The following is a 16,732-nucleotide window of genomic DNA, read 5'->3' as shown; positions in this document are numbered from 1 at the left end:
GTTGATTTTTAACTACTAGGTTTAGGCCAGGCAGGCCCAGGCCTGGTTTCAGGTCTGGTTTTGGGTCTGGTGCCTGGCGCCGGGCTGCCTGCCTTTGGTTTCACTTCCTTGTTTTTTTCTTAAAACAGGTACTGAGTATAAAACAATATAAAACAATATGAGAGGGTCTCTCTCTCTTCCCTCACCATGATCCAATCACCTCCCAATAGGCCCCACTTCCAACATTCGGGGTTACAATTCAACAGGAGATTTGGTGGTGACACAGATCCAAACCATATTCCCAGTGAAAAGTATATTGCGAAAAATAAAAAAAAAATGAAGATATTTAAAATATCACATAATATACCATTATGACATCTAAGATTGGAAATCATTTTAAAAGTTATATGAAAAGCTTAATTTAAATACTAAGAAATATTCAAGCTTGATGTAGATGTGGGAAAAAATGTTTACTTCTATCAAATTGTATTAAGTTGTATAAACTTTCTAGAAGCTTCTTTGTATCATATTTCAAAATGAGAATATCTTTAGCAATCTTACAGTTAAAATAATCCCAATAAAATAATTGTCAAGTGATTCTATACATTAGTCAGTTGTCAGAGAAAAGGCTTACATAAATATGAAGGCTTCCTTGATCCAAAAATCTGCAGGGTAGGCCAGCAGGGAAGAGTTGCAGTCTTAGTCACAATGCAGTCCACTGGCAGAATGCTCTCTTGCTTAGGGGAGGTCAGTCTTTGTTAATCTTTTCTATTCAACGTTCACCAATTTAAATGTTAATTTATCCAAAAACACCTTCACAGAAACATCCAGAGTAATGTTGACCAACTATCTGAACACTGTGGTCTAATGAAATTAACACATAAAATTAACCATCACATATACCTTGCAAATGAGTTCATAACAACAATTGAAAGCAATGCAAAGACAAATTATGATAGAGCAGTAGATCACCATTAAAAGTATGGATGTGAATGTACTAATTCACAGTTGCGGGTGGTTTTCCACAGCATGTTTTAAAATCAAAATTGTAAATTCAAACAAGAATATGTAAGGCAGGCTGGGCGCGGTGGCTCACATCTGTAATCCCAGCACTTTGGGAGGCTGATGTGGGTGGATCATGAGGTCAGGAGTTCAAGACTAGACTGGCCAACATGGTGAAACCCCGTCTCTACTAAAAATACAAAAAATTAGCCAGGTATTGTGGTGTGTGCCTGTAATCCCAGCTACTTGGGAGGCTGAGGCAGGAAAATTGCTTGAACCTGGGAGGTGGAGGTTGCAGTGAGCCAAGATCGTGCCATTGCACTCCAGCCTGGGTGACAGAGCGAGACTCTATCTCAAAAAAAAAAAAAGAAAAAAAAAAAGACTTGGTGTGGTGGCTCACGCCTGTAATCCCAGCACTTTGGGAGGCTGAGGCAGGAGGATCACCTGAGGTCAGAAGTTCGAGACCACCCTGGCCAATATGGTGAAACCCAATCTCTACTAAAAATACAAAAAAGACCAGGCACGGTGGCTCATGCCTGTAATCCCAGCACTTTGGGAGGCCGAGGTGGGTGGATCATGAGGTCAGGAGTTCAAGACCAGCCTGTCCAAGATGATGAAATCCAGTCTCTACTAAAAATACAAAAAGTAGTTGGGTGTGGTGGCACACGTCTGTAATCCCAGCTGCTCAGGAGGCTGAGGCAGGAGAATCGCTGGAACCCGGAAGGCAGAGGTTGCAGTGAGCCAAGATCATGCCACTGCACTCCAGCCTGGATGACAGAGCGAGACTCCGTCTCAAAAAAAAAAAAAAAAAAAAAAATACCCTAGATATAACACAGCAGACACGCATAGAAAGACTCTGAAAGGCAGAGGTTGGGCACAGTGGCTCAGACCTGTAATCGCAGCACTTTGGGATGCCAAGGCCAGCCTGGGAAACATGGCGGAACCCAGTCTCTACCAAAAAATACAAAAATTAAGACTGGCATGGTGATGCCTGCCTGTAGTCTCAGCTACTCAGGAGGCTGAGGTGGGACGATGGCTTGAGCCCAGGAGGCTGAGGTTGCAGTAAGCCAAGATCACATTGCTGCACTTCAGTCTGGGTGATAGACTTTGTCTCAAAAAACAGACCTTGTCTCAAAAAACAAAACAAAACAAAATGAAACAAACTGACAGGTAGAAAGAAGACGGCAGTCTGCCCAGGGACCTTGCGTCTTCAATGATATGATGAGTTCCATGTGTTGCCTCTCAAATATCATAGAGCACTACAGAAGCCTCCAAAAGACAGAAAAAAAGAGGCCCTAAATAGCCTTTTCCTCTAGACAAAGGACCAGAAAAAGAGTAGCCTAACAGAACCCACCCACTCCCCTGCCCTGTGGAAGCAGGTGGTGGTGCTCTGATTCCCCCGCTAATCCTCCATTCCCTTCCTGGTAGAAGCAGGCAATGCTCCAAGTTCCCCTGCTGGGTGATATTGGCAACCCAAGCAGGGAGCTGATCTTCTATGCCTACTTATGAGGAAGCAGAAGGTGTTCCAGCTGACCTCCTGGAATAGTGTTAATGGGCTGATCCAGGAACTAATCTTCCATATCTCACCTGGTGGAAGCAGGCAGTGCTTTGATTCCCTTGCCAAGATAATGACAAAGAGCTACAGTGCCAAGCTAAGCCTCCATCCCCACCTGGCATCAACGAGACCAAACAAGATAGTACAAGTCAGTGCTCCACTTTCTTTCTACCCCTCATGTCAGTAGGGCCCAGGGGGGAGCTAAATCTATGTAGCCACCTTGCCATCTGAAGAATTAGAACCTACATAGCCACCCTGTCATCTGCAGATTGTGGACATCATCAAGGCTTACTGCTTTTGCCATCTGGTACAGTACTTACTACTTGAGGTGAACCTATGTAGTCATCTTGCCATCTGAAGAATTAGAACTTACGTAACCACCTTGCCATCTGCAGAATGTGGACACCATCAAGGCTTACTGCTGGGCCCATCTGAACAGTGGCTGGAGTGACTGAGGACCCGTGCACTGGAATGTGGTACAGGGCAGCAAACGCTGAGGTGCTGTGGGTGCCCTCTGGACACCTGGTCCTAAAGGTCCTAGATTGGAGGGACAGTCTCAAAGATTTCTCAAATGCCTTCTCAGTCTTTCTCCCACTGTCTTAGTGACTAGCATCTAGCTCCTTTCCATCAGTACCAATCTTCTTAGCAAATGGTCATTTGGCCATACCCTTGGTTGGCCCTCCTAAAGATGCCTTTAGATTCTTTATATGGCCAGGCTGCAAATTTTCCAAATCTTTCTACTCTGCTTTTTTTTTTTTTAATTATAAATTTTGTCTCTAAATCATTTCTATCTCCTTGCATCTTACTATGTGCTGTTAGGAAGGCCGAGGCGGGTTGATCACAAGGTCAGGAGATCGAGATTATCCTGGCTAACATGGTGAAAACCCATCTCTACTAAAAATACAAAAAAATTAGCCAGGTTTGGTGGCGGGCACCTGTAGTCCCAGCTACTTGGGAGGCTGAGGCAGGAGAATGGCGTGAACCCGGGAGGCGGAGCTTGCAGTGAGCAGAGATCGCGCCACTGCAATCCAGCCTGGGCAACAGAGCAAGACTCCGTCTCAAAAAAAAAAAAAGTAGCCATGCAGCTTAGGCTGGGTGTGATGGCTCATGCCTGTAATCCCAGCACTTTGGGAGGCCGAGGCGGGCAGATCACCTGAAGTCAGGAGTTCAAGGCCAGCCTGACCAACATGGTGAAACCCCATCTCTACTAAAAATACAAAAATTAGCCAGACATGGTGGTGCACACCTGTAATCCCAGCTACTTGGTAGGCTGAGGCAGGAGAATCGCTTGAACCCAGGAGGTGGAGGTTGCAGTGAGCCGATATCGCGCCACTGCATTCCAGCCTAGGGGACAGAGTGAGACTCCATGTCAAAAAAAAAAAAAAAAAAAAGTAGCCATGAAGCTCCTTTGAGACTTTGCTTAGAAATTTTAAGTTCAGAAGTTCGAGACCAGTCTGGCCAACATGGCGAAACCCCGTTTCTACTAAAAATACAAAAAATTAGCCAGGTGTGGTGGCGGCTGCCTGTAATCCCAGCTACTTGGGAAGCTGAGGGAGGAGAATCACTTGAACATGGGAAATGGAGGTTGCAGTGAGCCAATATCATGCCACTGTACTCCAGCCTGGGCAACAAGAGCAAAACTCCATCTCCAGAAAAAAAAGAAATTTCTTCCACCAGATATCCTAGTTCATTACTCTAAAATTCTGCCTTTCACAAAGGCCTTAGGCACAAACACAATTCAGTCAAATTCTTTGCCACTTTGTAACAGGATAGCCTTTGCTCCAGTTTCTAATAAGATATTCTCCATTACTGTCTGATACCTCATCATAAAGGCCTTTACCATCCATATTTCTAACAGCATTCTGGTCATGACCATTTAAGTAATCTCTAGGAAGACTCAGACTTTCCCTGTATCTATTCTTATATTCTACGCCTTCACCAGAATTACCCTTAATGTTCGTTTCATGGCAATATAGACTTTTCTAACCTCTCTGCCAATTCTTCTGTCTACCCACTACCCACTTCCAAAGCTGCTTCCACATATTTTGGTATTTGTCATAGCAACACCCCACTCTCTAGCACCAAATATTCTGTCTTAGTCCATTTTATACTTCTATAACATAATACCACAGACTTGGTGTATTGCACTGTTCTTGCATTGCAATACATAAATACCCGAGACTGGATAATTTATAAGAAAAGAGATTTCATTGGCTACAGTTCTCCAGGCTTTACAGGAAGCACAGTACCTGCAACAACTTCTAAGGAAACCTCAGGAAACTTACAATCATGGCAGAAGGTGAAGTGGGAATAGGCATGTCACATGGGGAAAGCAGGAGCAAAAGAGAGAGAGTTGAGGGAGAGGTACCACACACTCTTACACAGCCGGATGTCATGAGAGCTCACTCATTATTGCAAGAACAGCACCAAACCATGAGAGGTCCACCCCCATGACCCCAACATATCCCACCAGGACCCACCTCCAACAATGGGGATTATATTTCAATGTGAGATTTGGGTGGGGACAAATATCCAAACTACATCACTGGGTAATTTATAATGAACAGAAATTTATGTGGATCATAGTTTTGGATACTGGGAAGTCCAAGATCAAGGGGCCGCATCTTGTGAGGGCCTTCTTGCTGCAACATAACACTGCAGAATAAGCACATGGTGAGACAGGAAAGGAGGCTGAACTCATCTTTTTGAAAGGAACCTACTACCAAGTTAAGGGTCTTAATCCAGTCATGAGGGCCCTGCCTCTAATTATCTATAATAGGTCCCATCTCTCAATACTGTTGCATTGGAGATAAAGTTTCCAACACATGAGCTTTGGAGAACACATCCAAACTGTAGCACATAGATCAATGGAATGAATAGAAAGCACAGGAATAAACCCGCACAAATGTGGTCATTTGATTTTTGACACAAGTGCAAAGACAATTCAGTAGAAAAAGGATAGTCTTTTTAACAAATGGTACTGGAACATTTAAACATACATATGCAGACTGGGCGCGGTGGCTCATGCCTGTAATCCCGGCACTTTGGGAGGCAGAGGCAGGCAGATCATGAGGTCAGGGGTTCAAGATAAGCCTGGTCAAAATGGTGAAACCCCATCTCTACTAAAAATACAAAACTTAGCTGGGTGTGGTGGCGTGCGCCTGTAATCCCAGCTACTCCGGAGGCTGAGACAGGAGAATCGCTTAAACCTGGGAGGTGGAGGTTGCAGTGAGCCGAGATCACACCACTGCACTCCTGGGTGACAAGAGTGAAACTCTGTCTCGGAAAAAAAAAAAAAAAAAAGAAAGAAAGAAAGAAAGAAAAGAAAAATACACATGCAAAGAAACAAGCAAACAAGAATATTGACTTATATTTCAATGTCATAAAAAATTATCTCAAAATGGATTATAGGCTTAAATACACTTAAAATTCTACAACTTACAGATGAATATGTAGGAGAAAGTCTTTGTGGCCTTGATTAGGCAAAGAGTTTTTAAATTGTATACAAACATCACAATTTATAAAAGAAAAAATAACTAAATTGGACTTTATTAAAATTGAAACTTCTTGCTCTGTGAGAAGATACCGTGTAGAGAAAAAAAGAGAATGAAGGTTGGGTGCAGTGGCTCACGCCTGTAATCTCGCACTTTGGGAGGCTGAGGCGGGCGGATCACCTGAGGTCAGGAGTTTGAGACCAGCCTGGCCAATATGGTGAAATCCTGTCCCTACTAAAAGTACAAAAATTAGCCGGGCATGGTCACTGGTGCCTGTAATCCCGGCTACTCAGGAGGATGAGGCAGGAGAACAGCTTGAACCCAGGAGGTGGAGGTTTGCAGTCGGCCGAGATCACGCCACTGCACTCTAGCCTGGGTGATGAGAGTAAGACTCTGTCTCAACAACAACAACAACAACAACAACAAAAGAATGCAACCATTTGTCTTTTACCTACCTTTGACCTGGAAGCACCCTCCCTGCTTTCAGTTGTTCCGCTTTTGCCGCCTTTTTGGACGGAACGAATGTTCATTTTACATATGTTGATTGATGTCTCATGTTTCCCTGAAATGTATAAAACCAAGCTGTGCTCCGACCATCTTGGGCACATGTCAGAACCTTCTGAGGCTGTGTCACAGGCCTGCATCCTCAACCTTGGAAAAACAAACTTTCTTTTTCTTTTTTTTAAGACAGAGTGTCAGGCTGGTCTTGAACTCCTGACCTCATGATCCACCCGCCTCGACTTCCCAAAGTGCTGGGATTACAGGCGTGAGCCACAGCGCCCGGCCGCAAAACAAACTTTCTAAATTAACTGAGACCTGTCTTAAGTTTTCAGAGTTCACACAGGAAATCACCATTTGGAACACCATAGTAGTAATGGTTGCAGCCAAGATCCACCAATGATAACTAAAATCAGTGGAAAAGTAGAAATAGGGTATTTGCATAGTCTCAAAGAATCTCTCCCTTAATTTACTAATCAGTGTGGTAATTTAAAAATATAACCACAAATTTAAAATGGAGCTTATTTCCTTTCCCCTTGAGTGTGGGCTGGACATACAGAGCCACTTCTATATATAGACTGGAAAGGCAAAAATAGGGAGAAACCTATCAGACACCATCTTAACCAAGTGTTGAAAGACAAATTTTAGAAAATTAAGTTTAGCCGAGTTCATTTCATCAAAGAAAGATTCTTGAATCAGACAATACTCAGAACTAGAAGAGGTTCAGAGAAATCTATAAAGTGGGCAGGGAGTATTTATAGATAGAAAACAGAGGTGCTCTACAGAAACAGCTTGACTGGTTACAGCTCAACTTTGGCCTTATTTGGAAATGGTCTGATTAGCTGGCAGCCTGTAACTGGCTTTAGCTCAGCTTCTGTAACTGGCTGACTCAGCCAGTTATAAAAGTATAACAAGCTATGCTTTGTTTGTTTACATACCAAGGTAGGGTGCAGTTCCTTACATCGGCCCTAAAGGTAGGGAGGCAGCCTCAGGACAAATTTAAGTTAATTTAATACATGTAATCATGGTCAATTAACCAGTAAAAAGTCATGTTGATATCATGCCATCTGATATCACACTATGAGAAAGCCACATCCTGTTTGTGGGGTGCTTCCTAAAAACTCACAACCTCAGTCTAATCAGGAGAATGTTACTATGTGGGTTCTTCTTGGCTGCTACCTAGAAAAAAGACAATAAACTGAGAACGATAGGATTGCGGCAGAAAAAGAGTTTAATAATTGCATGGTGGCCAAGCAAGTATGAGAGATAATTCTCAAATCTGCCTTCCTAAGAATTTGGAGGCTATAGTTTTTCAAGGATGAAAAACTTTGAACCTCTCTAGCCTCCTGCCCATCAGGAGGCTAGAGAATGGGGAATGCTGATTGGCTGGGTCAGGGATGAAATCATAGGGGTGTTGAAACTGTCTTCTTGTGTTCAATTGGTTCCTGAAGGGGGTCACAGGATCAACTGAGTCCATTTTTTGCTATGGGTTACTGGTCCCAGTGGCACCAGGTAGTCCATCAGAATGTAAAGTCTGAAAAATAACTCCAACACTAGTTTTAGGTTTTACAATAGTGACATTATCTATAGTGACAATTGGAGATAAGTCTTGTGAGCACTGGCTATGTGACTGTGGAGTAGCAAGCAGTTACAAAAAGGCAGGTTATAAAAGCAAAAACTGGTTAGAGTTTATGCCTACATCTTACAGAATTCAGGTTCCTACCAAAATTCTAAACTTGTGGACTTCCACTAGTTTCACAAAGATGGTTTTTGTCCCCAAACAAGGAGGGGGTTAGTTTCAGGAAGGGATCATTATCATTCTTGTTTTAAAGTTAACCTATAGGCTGGGTGTGGTGGCTCATGCCTGTAATCCCAGCACTTTGGGAAGCCAAGGTGGGAGGACTGAAGTCAAGAGAGCGTGCTTTCATCTTCATAGCAAGGTCATGAAAGCAAGGTAGGAGCAACAAACTACTACAAACTGGCCAAGGCTAAGACATGACAAGTAAATGTGCTGTGATACTGAGAGACAGGACTAGCTGGATTTCCTAGGCCCACTAAGAATCCCTAAGCCTAGCTGGGAAGGTGACTGCATCCACCTTTAAACATAGGGCTTGCAACTTAGTTCACATCCGACCAATCAGGTAGTAAAGAGAGCTCACTAAAATGCTAATTAGGCAAAAACAGGAGGTAAAGAAATAGCCAATCATCTATTGCCTGAGAGCACAGTGGGAGGGACAACGATCGGGATATAAATCCAGGCATTGGAGCTGGCAACAGCTACCCTCTTTGGGTCCCCTCCCTTTGTATGGGAGCTGTGTTTTCATTCTATTAAATCTTGCAACTGCACTCTCTTCTAGTCCGTATTTGTTACGGCTTGAGCTGAGCTTTCGCTCGCCATCCACCACTGCTGTTTGCCGCCTTTGCAGACCCGCCGCTGACTTCCATCCCTCCGGATCCAGCAAGCTGTCCACTGTGCTCCTGATCCAGCGAGGTGCCCATTGCCGCTCCCAAGTTGGGCTAAAGGCTTGCCATTGTTCCTGCGCAGCTAAGTCCCGGGTTGGTCCTAATTGAGCTGAACACTAGTCACTGGGTTCCACAGTTCTCTTCTGTGACCCACAGCTTCTAATAGAGCTGTAACACTCACCGTGTAGCCCAAATTCCATTCCTTGGAATCCATAAGGCCAAGAACCCCAGGTCAGAGAACATGAGGCTTGCCACCATCTTGGAAGCGGCCCACGACCATCTCGGGAGCTCTGGGAGCAAGGACCCCTGGTAACAATATCCTTGATTGGATGCTGGTACAGAAAAAGGGCATTAGTGGAAGAACTGCTTAAGTCTGAATAAACTCTGCAGTTTGGTTAATAGTACTTGTACCCATGTTATTTTCTTAGTTTTGATAAATATACCATGGTCATGTAAAATACTAACACTAGTGGAATCTGGGTGAAAGGCATATAGGAACTATCTTTGCAACTCTTCTGTAAATCTGAAATTATGAGCAAATGAAAAGTTTTAAAAAGTGGACAATGACCAAGGAATTCATTTTTTAAATGAAAAGTTGTAACACACCCACATGCTCATAGTGTGCTGAAAATGCCAGATGTGCACATAAAAGAATGTACGTGTAGTGTAGTTCTGGGTAAAGCATGGTTGGTTTTGGGAAATGAGTGCGTGCTTTCTTCTTCAAATTTGTTACTCAAACAGCTTTTTTTTTTTTTTTTTTTTTTAACATATACACAATTTTATGTTTGGGTCTTGAAGCTTCTGTTTTTCCTTATTCCAGAGAATAACCATACTGGTCACAGATGTTAGTTTTCTCTTTCAGTCTTTCAGTTAAACGTTACCATGAATGTTTGTGAATGAATTCAAGCACACCTTTCCTTCTCTTGGCTTGTGTCTAAAAGGCACATTGATTTGATCCACAACCTCTGGGGACACTGACAGAATCCTGGTTCAAAGCAGGAGTCGGCAACTGAGACAGTAATCTCTCAACCCACTATACAAGGCTGTAGGAGAGCCTTATTTGTGATGACCAGCATGATATACAATGGTGAGAAATATACTGAACAATTTATATGTCAGACACCGGTTTAAGTGCTTTTACAACGTAAGCGCCTCCAATTCTCATAAAACCCCTGCTAGCTAGGCACTATCATTAGCCTCATTTTACAACTGAGGGGTGCGGCCAGAGCAGACGGGCACCGTCTAGCGCCGCTTCCAAGCCCGGCATCCACCAGCCTAACTCGGGCGCTCGGCCTCTCCCTCTGCGCATGTGCATCCCCGCCTCCCCCTCCCGGCGAGTCTTTCCCCGGCCTCCAATCCCTTGTGGGAAACAATCCCTAGCCTCCGGGTCTACGCGGCGAGGAGCAGCGGGTGAGCCCCGGAGCACTGGGCGAAGGCCAGGGGGTCCCCGCGCTGCCCCGAAGGCGGGCGGGCGGCGGCCAGAGCTCGGCGGTGGGGAGGGACCCCTGGCGCCTGCGGCGTTGAAGGAACGGTGGGACGAGGGCGTCTCTGTCAGAAGGGGATGAGGTCTGGCTGGGAACGCGAGTTCCGGGGTTCCCGGGGGTCCGTATACGTCCAGTCCCTGCGCCTGGCGCTCAGCAAGAGTCTTCCAGCAGCGGGTAGGCAATGCGCACTGGCCCGAAGGGGACGGAACCGGCTGCGGGGAGGGGACAGCACGCGCGTGCGTAGCGTGTGACGTTTGCCGTGCGCGTGCGCATGGTGTTTGATGTGTGCGTGTGCGCTTGTGCCCTAGGCCCGCGGGGAGGGGGCGGGGTTGCGGGGGAGAACGACTGCGCCAGGTCCGCGACAAATGAATTAGACACAATTATCCACGGGAGACTCGGTTTTCCTCTCTGTAAATTACGGATATTAGGAATACTTGCCGCCTGGGGTTGTTTTGAGCACTTTCATTGTTTAGGTGCTGTATTTATTGGGTGTGCGTTCCCTGGGAGAGCCCGGGGGAGACGGCTCCTGCACCGGCCCCAAGGGCCTCTCTGCCCGTGGAGTGCAGGAGCGAAGGGGCTGGCCTAGCTGACCACCAGGGCCCCTTCTGGCTCTGACCGCCCTCCTATCCCAAGTAATTATTTACACGTTGCGCGTTCGCTTATGTATCATGTGTAATCATGGCACAGTATCCTGAAGCCGTCGGAGTCTGTGTGCTGGTGCAAGGTCTGGGACAAATTTAAGAAGAGAGAGGTGAGCTGGAGCTGAGGGGTGGGCGCGCAGGCTAACAGGAATGTCACCTCTGGAGAGTCTGAGGGCAGGGACGGGTGAAAGGCTCACTGCCACAGCGAAGGAAATGCTGTCATCACCCCTCCGCGAACACCCGGCACATCCAGATGAGCTGCTGAGCTTCCTCCTCTCTCGGCCTGATATCCCCGCCGGATGGTAGTGCAGGCAGGTCATACTTGGGTTATCTGTTTTGACCTTATTTGAAAGATGGTAAAACAAAATTGAGTTTGAGGAGGTGACTAGTTCAGATCTTGTCATTCGTTAGTGGCAGAACTGAGATTAGAAGTCAAGTCTGCAGTTTCCCGAGCCACTGCTGCCCATTTTGTTACTCTATATCACAGTTTCTCATTAAAAGATCCTTTTGAGGAATTGTTAACAAGTTAGAACAAACATTTTTAAACTTGCGTTTAACACCCTATCCCCCCCTTTTTTTTTTTTAGAGGTTTTTTGCGTTATCTGACCTCAGGGCATTAATGGTGTTTGTTAATAGATAAACAATATGGCCTGAGTTTTTTTTTTTTTATTCCCTACAAGGAATTTTGACAAACTCATAGTGTTTCTTCCTTTAGATTACTGTTACTTGTTAAACTCATCTTTTCATGTTTTTAATTTTTCTGTGTCACAGAACCTAAATTGGTAATAAATCAATAAGAAATATTTACATTCACTCAGTGAAAAGTGTCATGTCTGAGCTCAGCATATATCGGAGCCACACATGGACACGTAAGTATCTTGTATGTGGAGCTGTATAGGCAGGTGAATCTCCGAACTGCAAGGCCGGCGAAGGCTCTCCTGACATTCTTCCTTTCTAATCCTTCAGCTCTCCCTCTTCCACTAAGAGCAGAAAATGAACAAATCCCAGGTGAGATTCTTGTTTCTTTATTCCCAGTTTGTTTAAAAATGGATTTCTGAAGTTTATAAGGGTTTATGTTTTGAAAATGGAAAAATAGAAATAGGCAAAAATTGACATTAAGGGAAATAAAACTGAAGTAGCAAATCCAAAATAGTGCAGTTGGCAAATTAGATGCAGGATTTTTAATTTTGCAGAATTATCCAAGTTATTGTAATGTTATCTCTAATTGTTCTATTAACAATTCTGAAATAAATGCAGTAAATTGTTTATAAGTATTTCTTTGTAGAAACAAAGAACACAGTTACAGAGCAGAACTCAGTGCATATGCTTTTCAGGAGACCAAACGCTGAGGTTTGATGGTCCTGCTTGATCTAGGAATAAAACCTTGACCATGTGGAGGAATGGAGGGACTGCATGTCCTCAAAACAGTTTTCTCTAACTGTTTGTGTCAGCTCGTTCTTATTTCTAGGTTGAATCACTGACAGTTCCGACTTGTTTGTGTGTTTCTCATTTATGTTTCAATCTGATGAATGCAACCTTGTTCCCTCACCTAAACTCACCTGAATCAGTTCTGGCAAAGGCCGCCAAATCATAGTCAAGGCTAGTGCATGTTTTTGCCTTTGCATTACTTGCCTGGTCTGCTGCATATATTGTTAACCATGGTCTTTGTTTGGAGAGTCTCCTCTGTTGGTGTCTATAATGCCAGCCTCTGAGCTGTCCTTTCCTAACTGATTCCCTCCCTAGTCCTCATGAAGGCATCTTTTCTTTTTGCTCCAGGCATTGCTTATGCGTGCGTTTCCATCCTTAGCCTATTTAAGTTCTTCTCGGTCTGTTTTTCCTGACTGGTTTCATTTTTTTTTCTTTAATAAAGTGCTTTTGAATTAATAATACATTAATGTAATAATACATTACTTTTACTTTTTTAAAAGTAAGTGATAACAAAAGATGTACAGACATATCATACTCCCTTCCTCTGTTCATGCAGTTTCTCTAGGTCGGGTGTCATTTAATCATTCAAACCGAGACATTTTCACTGAGAGTGAAAGAGGTTCTATAAATAATTATGCCGAGACAACTGGCATATATTGGGACAGTCCCAGACATACTGGAATGTATGGTCAACCTACCAAAGATGTCTATTTTTTTTCTAGTTTTTGGTTTACTTTGCCAGTGTTTCTTTATCCAGTTTAAAGAAAATATGTATGTATATTCTTATTTGCTTCCTCAGTTTACTTAAAAAGGAATCTGTTATCTCTAGGGCTTATCAAACTTAGATGTGATTGTGCATTCCTGGCATCTTTTTAACATGCAGGTTCTGATTTAGTAGCTGTGGATGGAGTCCTTTCTTCTGAAGTTCTGATAAACCTCCAGCTTAAGCTGATTCTGATGGTTGACTTACACACTATTTTCCATTATTCCTTTTTCACTTAACAGCATACAGATGTTTCTATGACAGAACATGAATGGCATTTTCTCTCTTTGTCACAATTGCATAGTAATTCAAGTCTATAGTTTATTAAACTACTTCCAGCCGTTTGCTATGACAAACCATGTGGTAATGAATAACCTTGTACATTTATAATTTTGTGTGTATATGTTTATATATTAGATGAATTCCCAGAACTTGATCAGCTTAGTGAGAATGCCTGTCCTAGAGATAGTATTATTTTGTTTTCCCATTGGCAATGCATGGGAATGCTTATTTCTTCACAGCTCCTCCCATAGATTATGTGGTTCAACTTTTGGATTTGGGTCAACTGATAGGTAAAAAGTGGTATTTCATATAGTTTGCATCTGCGATTTTCTTCACTGAGTGAGGTTGAATACCTTTTCGTGTGCCTAAGGGTGTCTTATATTTATTTTTCTGTGAACTTAACTGTTAATATCTTTTGCCTATTTTTCTTTTGGGTTTTCTGATCTTTTTTCCCCCCAGTGTCTTTTACCCCTATGTATTATGTGAGTTGCAAGCCATTATTTTTTGGTATATCATTTGTCTTTTGATAATTGTTCATGGTGTTTTTCCCTATGCAGAAATATTTGGTTATTTTTGTTGTCCAGTTTATTAATCTTTTCCTTATGGTTTTGGACTGATAGCATTTGGAGACATAGTTAGAAAGTCCTTCCCACTTAATGATTATAAATAATCTGCCCATGTATTCTAATACTTTTATGCATTTTATGTTTAAATCTTTAATCCATTTGGAGTTTACTTGTATGTAAAAACTTAATTAAATTACCGCAGTATCATTCCATTTACTCCACCCTCCGATGTGTGCTGTTATTTTGAAGCTTTCTTCTCCTTGTGTTCTGAACCCCACAAGGTATCTTTAGTATTACGACTTTAGAGAGTGGTAGGCTTTTGTATTTACTGAAATAATTGCCTTTCCTGTGCTCTTTCTTCCCTTTTGCAATATCATGCTTCATCTACAGTTATTTGCCTTTACCCCAAAGAAGTTTTATTGTTTCTTGTGCAGATCTTTTGGTGACAGATTCATCATTTTTTTTTGTTTAAAGATGTCTGTATTTCTTCATTTTGAAGGATATTTTCACTAAAGACAGAATTCTGGAGTGAGAGCTTTTTTTTCTTTTGTTTTTAGCACTTTAAAAATACCATTCCGGTGGCCGGGCACGGTGGCTCCTGCCTGTAATCCCAGCACTTTGGGAGGCCGAGGCGGGTGGATTACCTGAGGTCGGGAGTTCTGACCAACATGGAGAAACCCTGTCTCTACTAAAAACACAAAAAAATTAGCCGGGCATGGTGGCGGGCGCCTGTAGTCCCAGCTACTGGGGAGGCTGAGGCAGGAGAATGGAGTGAACCTGGGAGGAAGAGCTTGCAGTGAGCGGAGATTGTGCCACTGCATTCCAGCCTGGTCGACAGAGCGAGACTCCATCTCAAAAAGAAAAAAGAAAACAAAAAACCATTCCGATGACTTCTGGATTGTTGTTGTTTTTGTCTTAAATCATGCTCCCCCTTTAAGGCAATTGATCTATTTTCCTCTGGTTGGTTATGAGATTTTCTCTTTTCTTTTGGTTTTCAGCAGTTGTTACTTAATATAACTTGGTTTGGTTTTCTCTGTATTTATCCTGTAGTATTTTGGCGGGGGTTGATTCTGAGGTATGATATCCTTGTCAGTTTAAAAATTCTCAGCCTTGGCCTGGCACGGTGGCTCACGCCTGTAATCCCAGCACTTTGGGAGGCCAAGGCAGGCAGACCACGAGGTCAAGAGATCGAGGGTGAAACCCTGTTTCTACTATAAAGTACAAAAGTTAGCTGGGTGTGGTGGTGCACATCTGTAGTCCCAGCTACTCGGGAGGCTGAGGCAGGAGAATTGCTTGAACCCAGGAGGCAGAGGTTGCAGTGAGCCGAGATCACGCAACTGCACTCCAGCCTGGCAACAGAGCGAGACTCCATCTAAAAAAAAAAAAAAAATTATCTGCCTTTTTTTTCATCAAATATTCTCTACTTTCCTTTTGGTACTGCAGTTACACCTATTAGATCTCTCAGTTCTCTAAATTAAATAAAAACACAAAATGTGTGTACTGTTTCTATATGAAATATATATATTACATATATAAATACATATATAACATATAAATATATATTATATCTATATCTGTATCTATCTATCTCTATATATATATAGAGAGAGAGATAAGGTCTTATTCTGTCACCCAGGCTGGAGTGCAGTGACAAATTAGATTCGTTTATCCACTACAGAATAGCTGAATTACCATGAAGATCTCTCCTGTTGCCCTTTTTATAGCCACACCTATCTCCATCCTGGTCCTGTCATTCCCCAACCCCAGCCAACCCCTACTCCTCCCTAAATTAATCAGCAACCTACTAATCTGTTTCTGTCCTTTCAAGAATGCTACAGAAAAGGAAACATATAACATTAACCTCTTGGGGTTAGCTTTTTTCACTCAGTACAATTCCCTGGTGATTCATCCAGGTTGTATATGTGTCAACAGTTCATTCCTTTTTGTTATTAAGTAGTAGTCCATGGTATGGATATATCACTTTCTTTTTTTTTTTTTTTTTTTTTTTTTGAAGTAGAGTTTCACTCTTGTTACCCGGGCTGGAGTGCAATGGCATGATCTTGGCTCATTGCAATCTCCGCCTCCCATGTTCTAGTGATTCTCCTGCCTCAGACTCCCGAGTAGCTGGGATTACAGGCATGCGCCACCACGCCCGGCTAATTTTGTATTTTTAGTAGAGACAGGGTTTCTCTCCATGTTGGTCAGGCTGGTCTCAAACTCCCGACCTCCGATGATCCACCCACCTCATCCTCCCAGAGTGCTGGGATTACAGACGTGAGCCACCGCGCCGGGCTGGATATATCACAGTTTAACCATTCACCTGTTGAAGGACGTCTGGGTTAATTTCCAATTTTGGGCTATGAAAAATAAAACTGCTGTGAACATGCCATTTTATATTTCCACTAGCCACTGTACACATGATCCAGTTTCTCTCTATCCTTGCCATCACTTGGTGTTAGTACTGGTTTTTTTTTTTTTTTGGTCATTCTGATGGGTATATAGTGATTTTTTTTTTGTTATTTATTTGCATGAAAATCTTTTCATGGGTGTATTTTCTGCCTGTATATTCTCTTCATT

General features: G+C 43.0%; 2 protein-coding genes across 16 annotated transcripts in view; one reads left to right on the top strand and one right to left on the bottom strand.

Annotated features, from left to right (window-relative positions):
- Window positions 1-10,665, bottom strand: part of LOC129006804 (zinc finger protein 37A-like) — a 39,742-nt gene extending 29,077 nt beyond the window's left edge. The window contains exons 1-3 of one of the 3 annotated variants that reach the window (XR_008492083.2): window positions 9,173-10,215; window positions 6,486-6,592; window positions 614-712 (exon numbers count right to left, since the gene is read on the bottom strand). Coding sequence is in view for 1 of the 3 variants with exons in the window: in XM_063669793.1 (XP_063525863.1) it covers window positions 6,486-6,592; window positions 9,173-9,191 (126 nt within the window). In the remaining 2 variants the exon portion in view is untranslated. Of the gene's footprint in view, window positions 1-613; window positions 793-6,485; window positions 6,593-9,172 lie in introns of those variants that run through there. The other 2 variants (XM_063669793.1, XR_010127408.1) reach the window with 2 other exon arrangements.
- ZNF248 (zinc finger protein 248) overlaps window positions 9,762-16,732 on the top strand; it is a 59,706-nt gene continuing 52,735 nt past the window's right edge. For 2 of the 13 annotated variants that reach the window (XM_063669791.1, XM_063669789.1), the window contains exons 1-3: window positions 10,299-10,401; window positions 11,888-11,985; window positions 12,083-12,124. In XM_063669791.1, the coding sequence (XP_063525861.1) occupies window positions 12,110-12,124 (15 nt within the window). In that variant the 5' untranslated portion in view covers window positions 10,299-10,401; window positions 11,888-11,985; window positions 12,083-12,109. Of the gene's footprint in view, window positions 10,650-10,729; window positions 11,227-11,702; window positions 12,125-16,732 lie in introns of those variants that run through there. The other 11 variants (XM_063669790.1, XM_054436925.2, XM_063669788.1 and 8 more) reach the window with 10 other exon arrangements.

This window comes from Pongo pygmaeus, chromosome 8 (assembly GCF_028885625.2).
Source record: "Pongo pygmaeus isolate AG05252 chromosome 8, NHGRI_mPonPyg2-v2.0_pri, whole genome shotgun sequence".
Lineage (NCBI taxonomy): Eukaryota > Metazoa > Chordata > Mammalia > Primates > Hominidae > Pongo > Pongo pygmaeus.
This window is presented reverse-complemented; position numbering and strand designations above follow the sequence as displayed.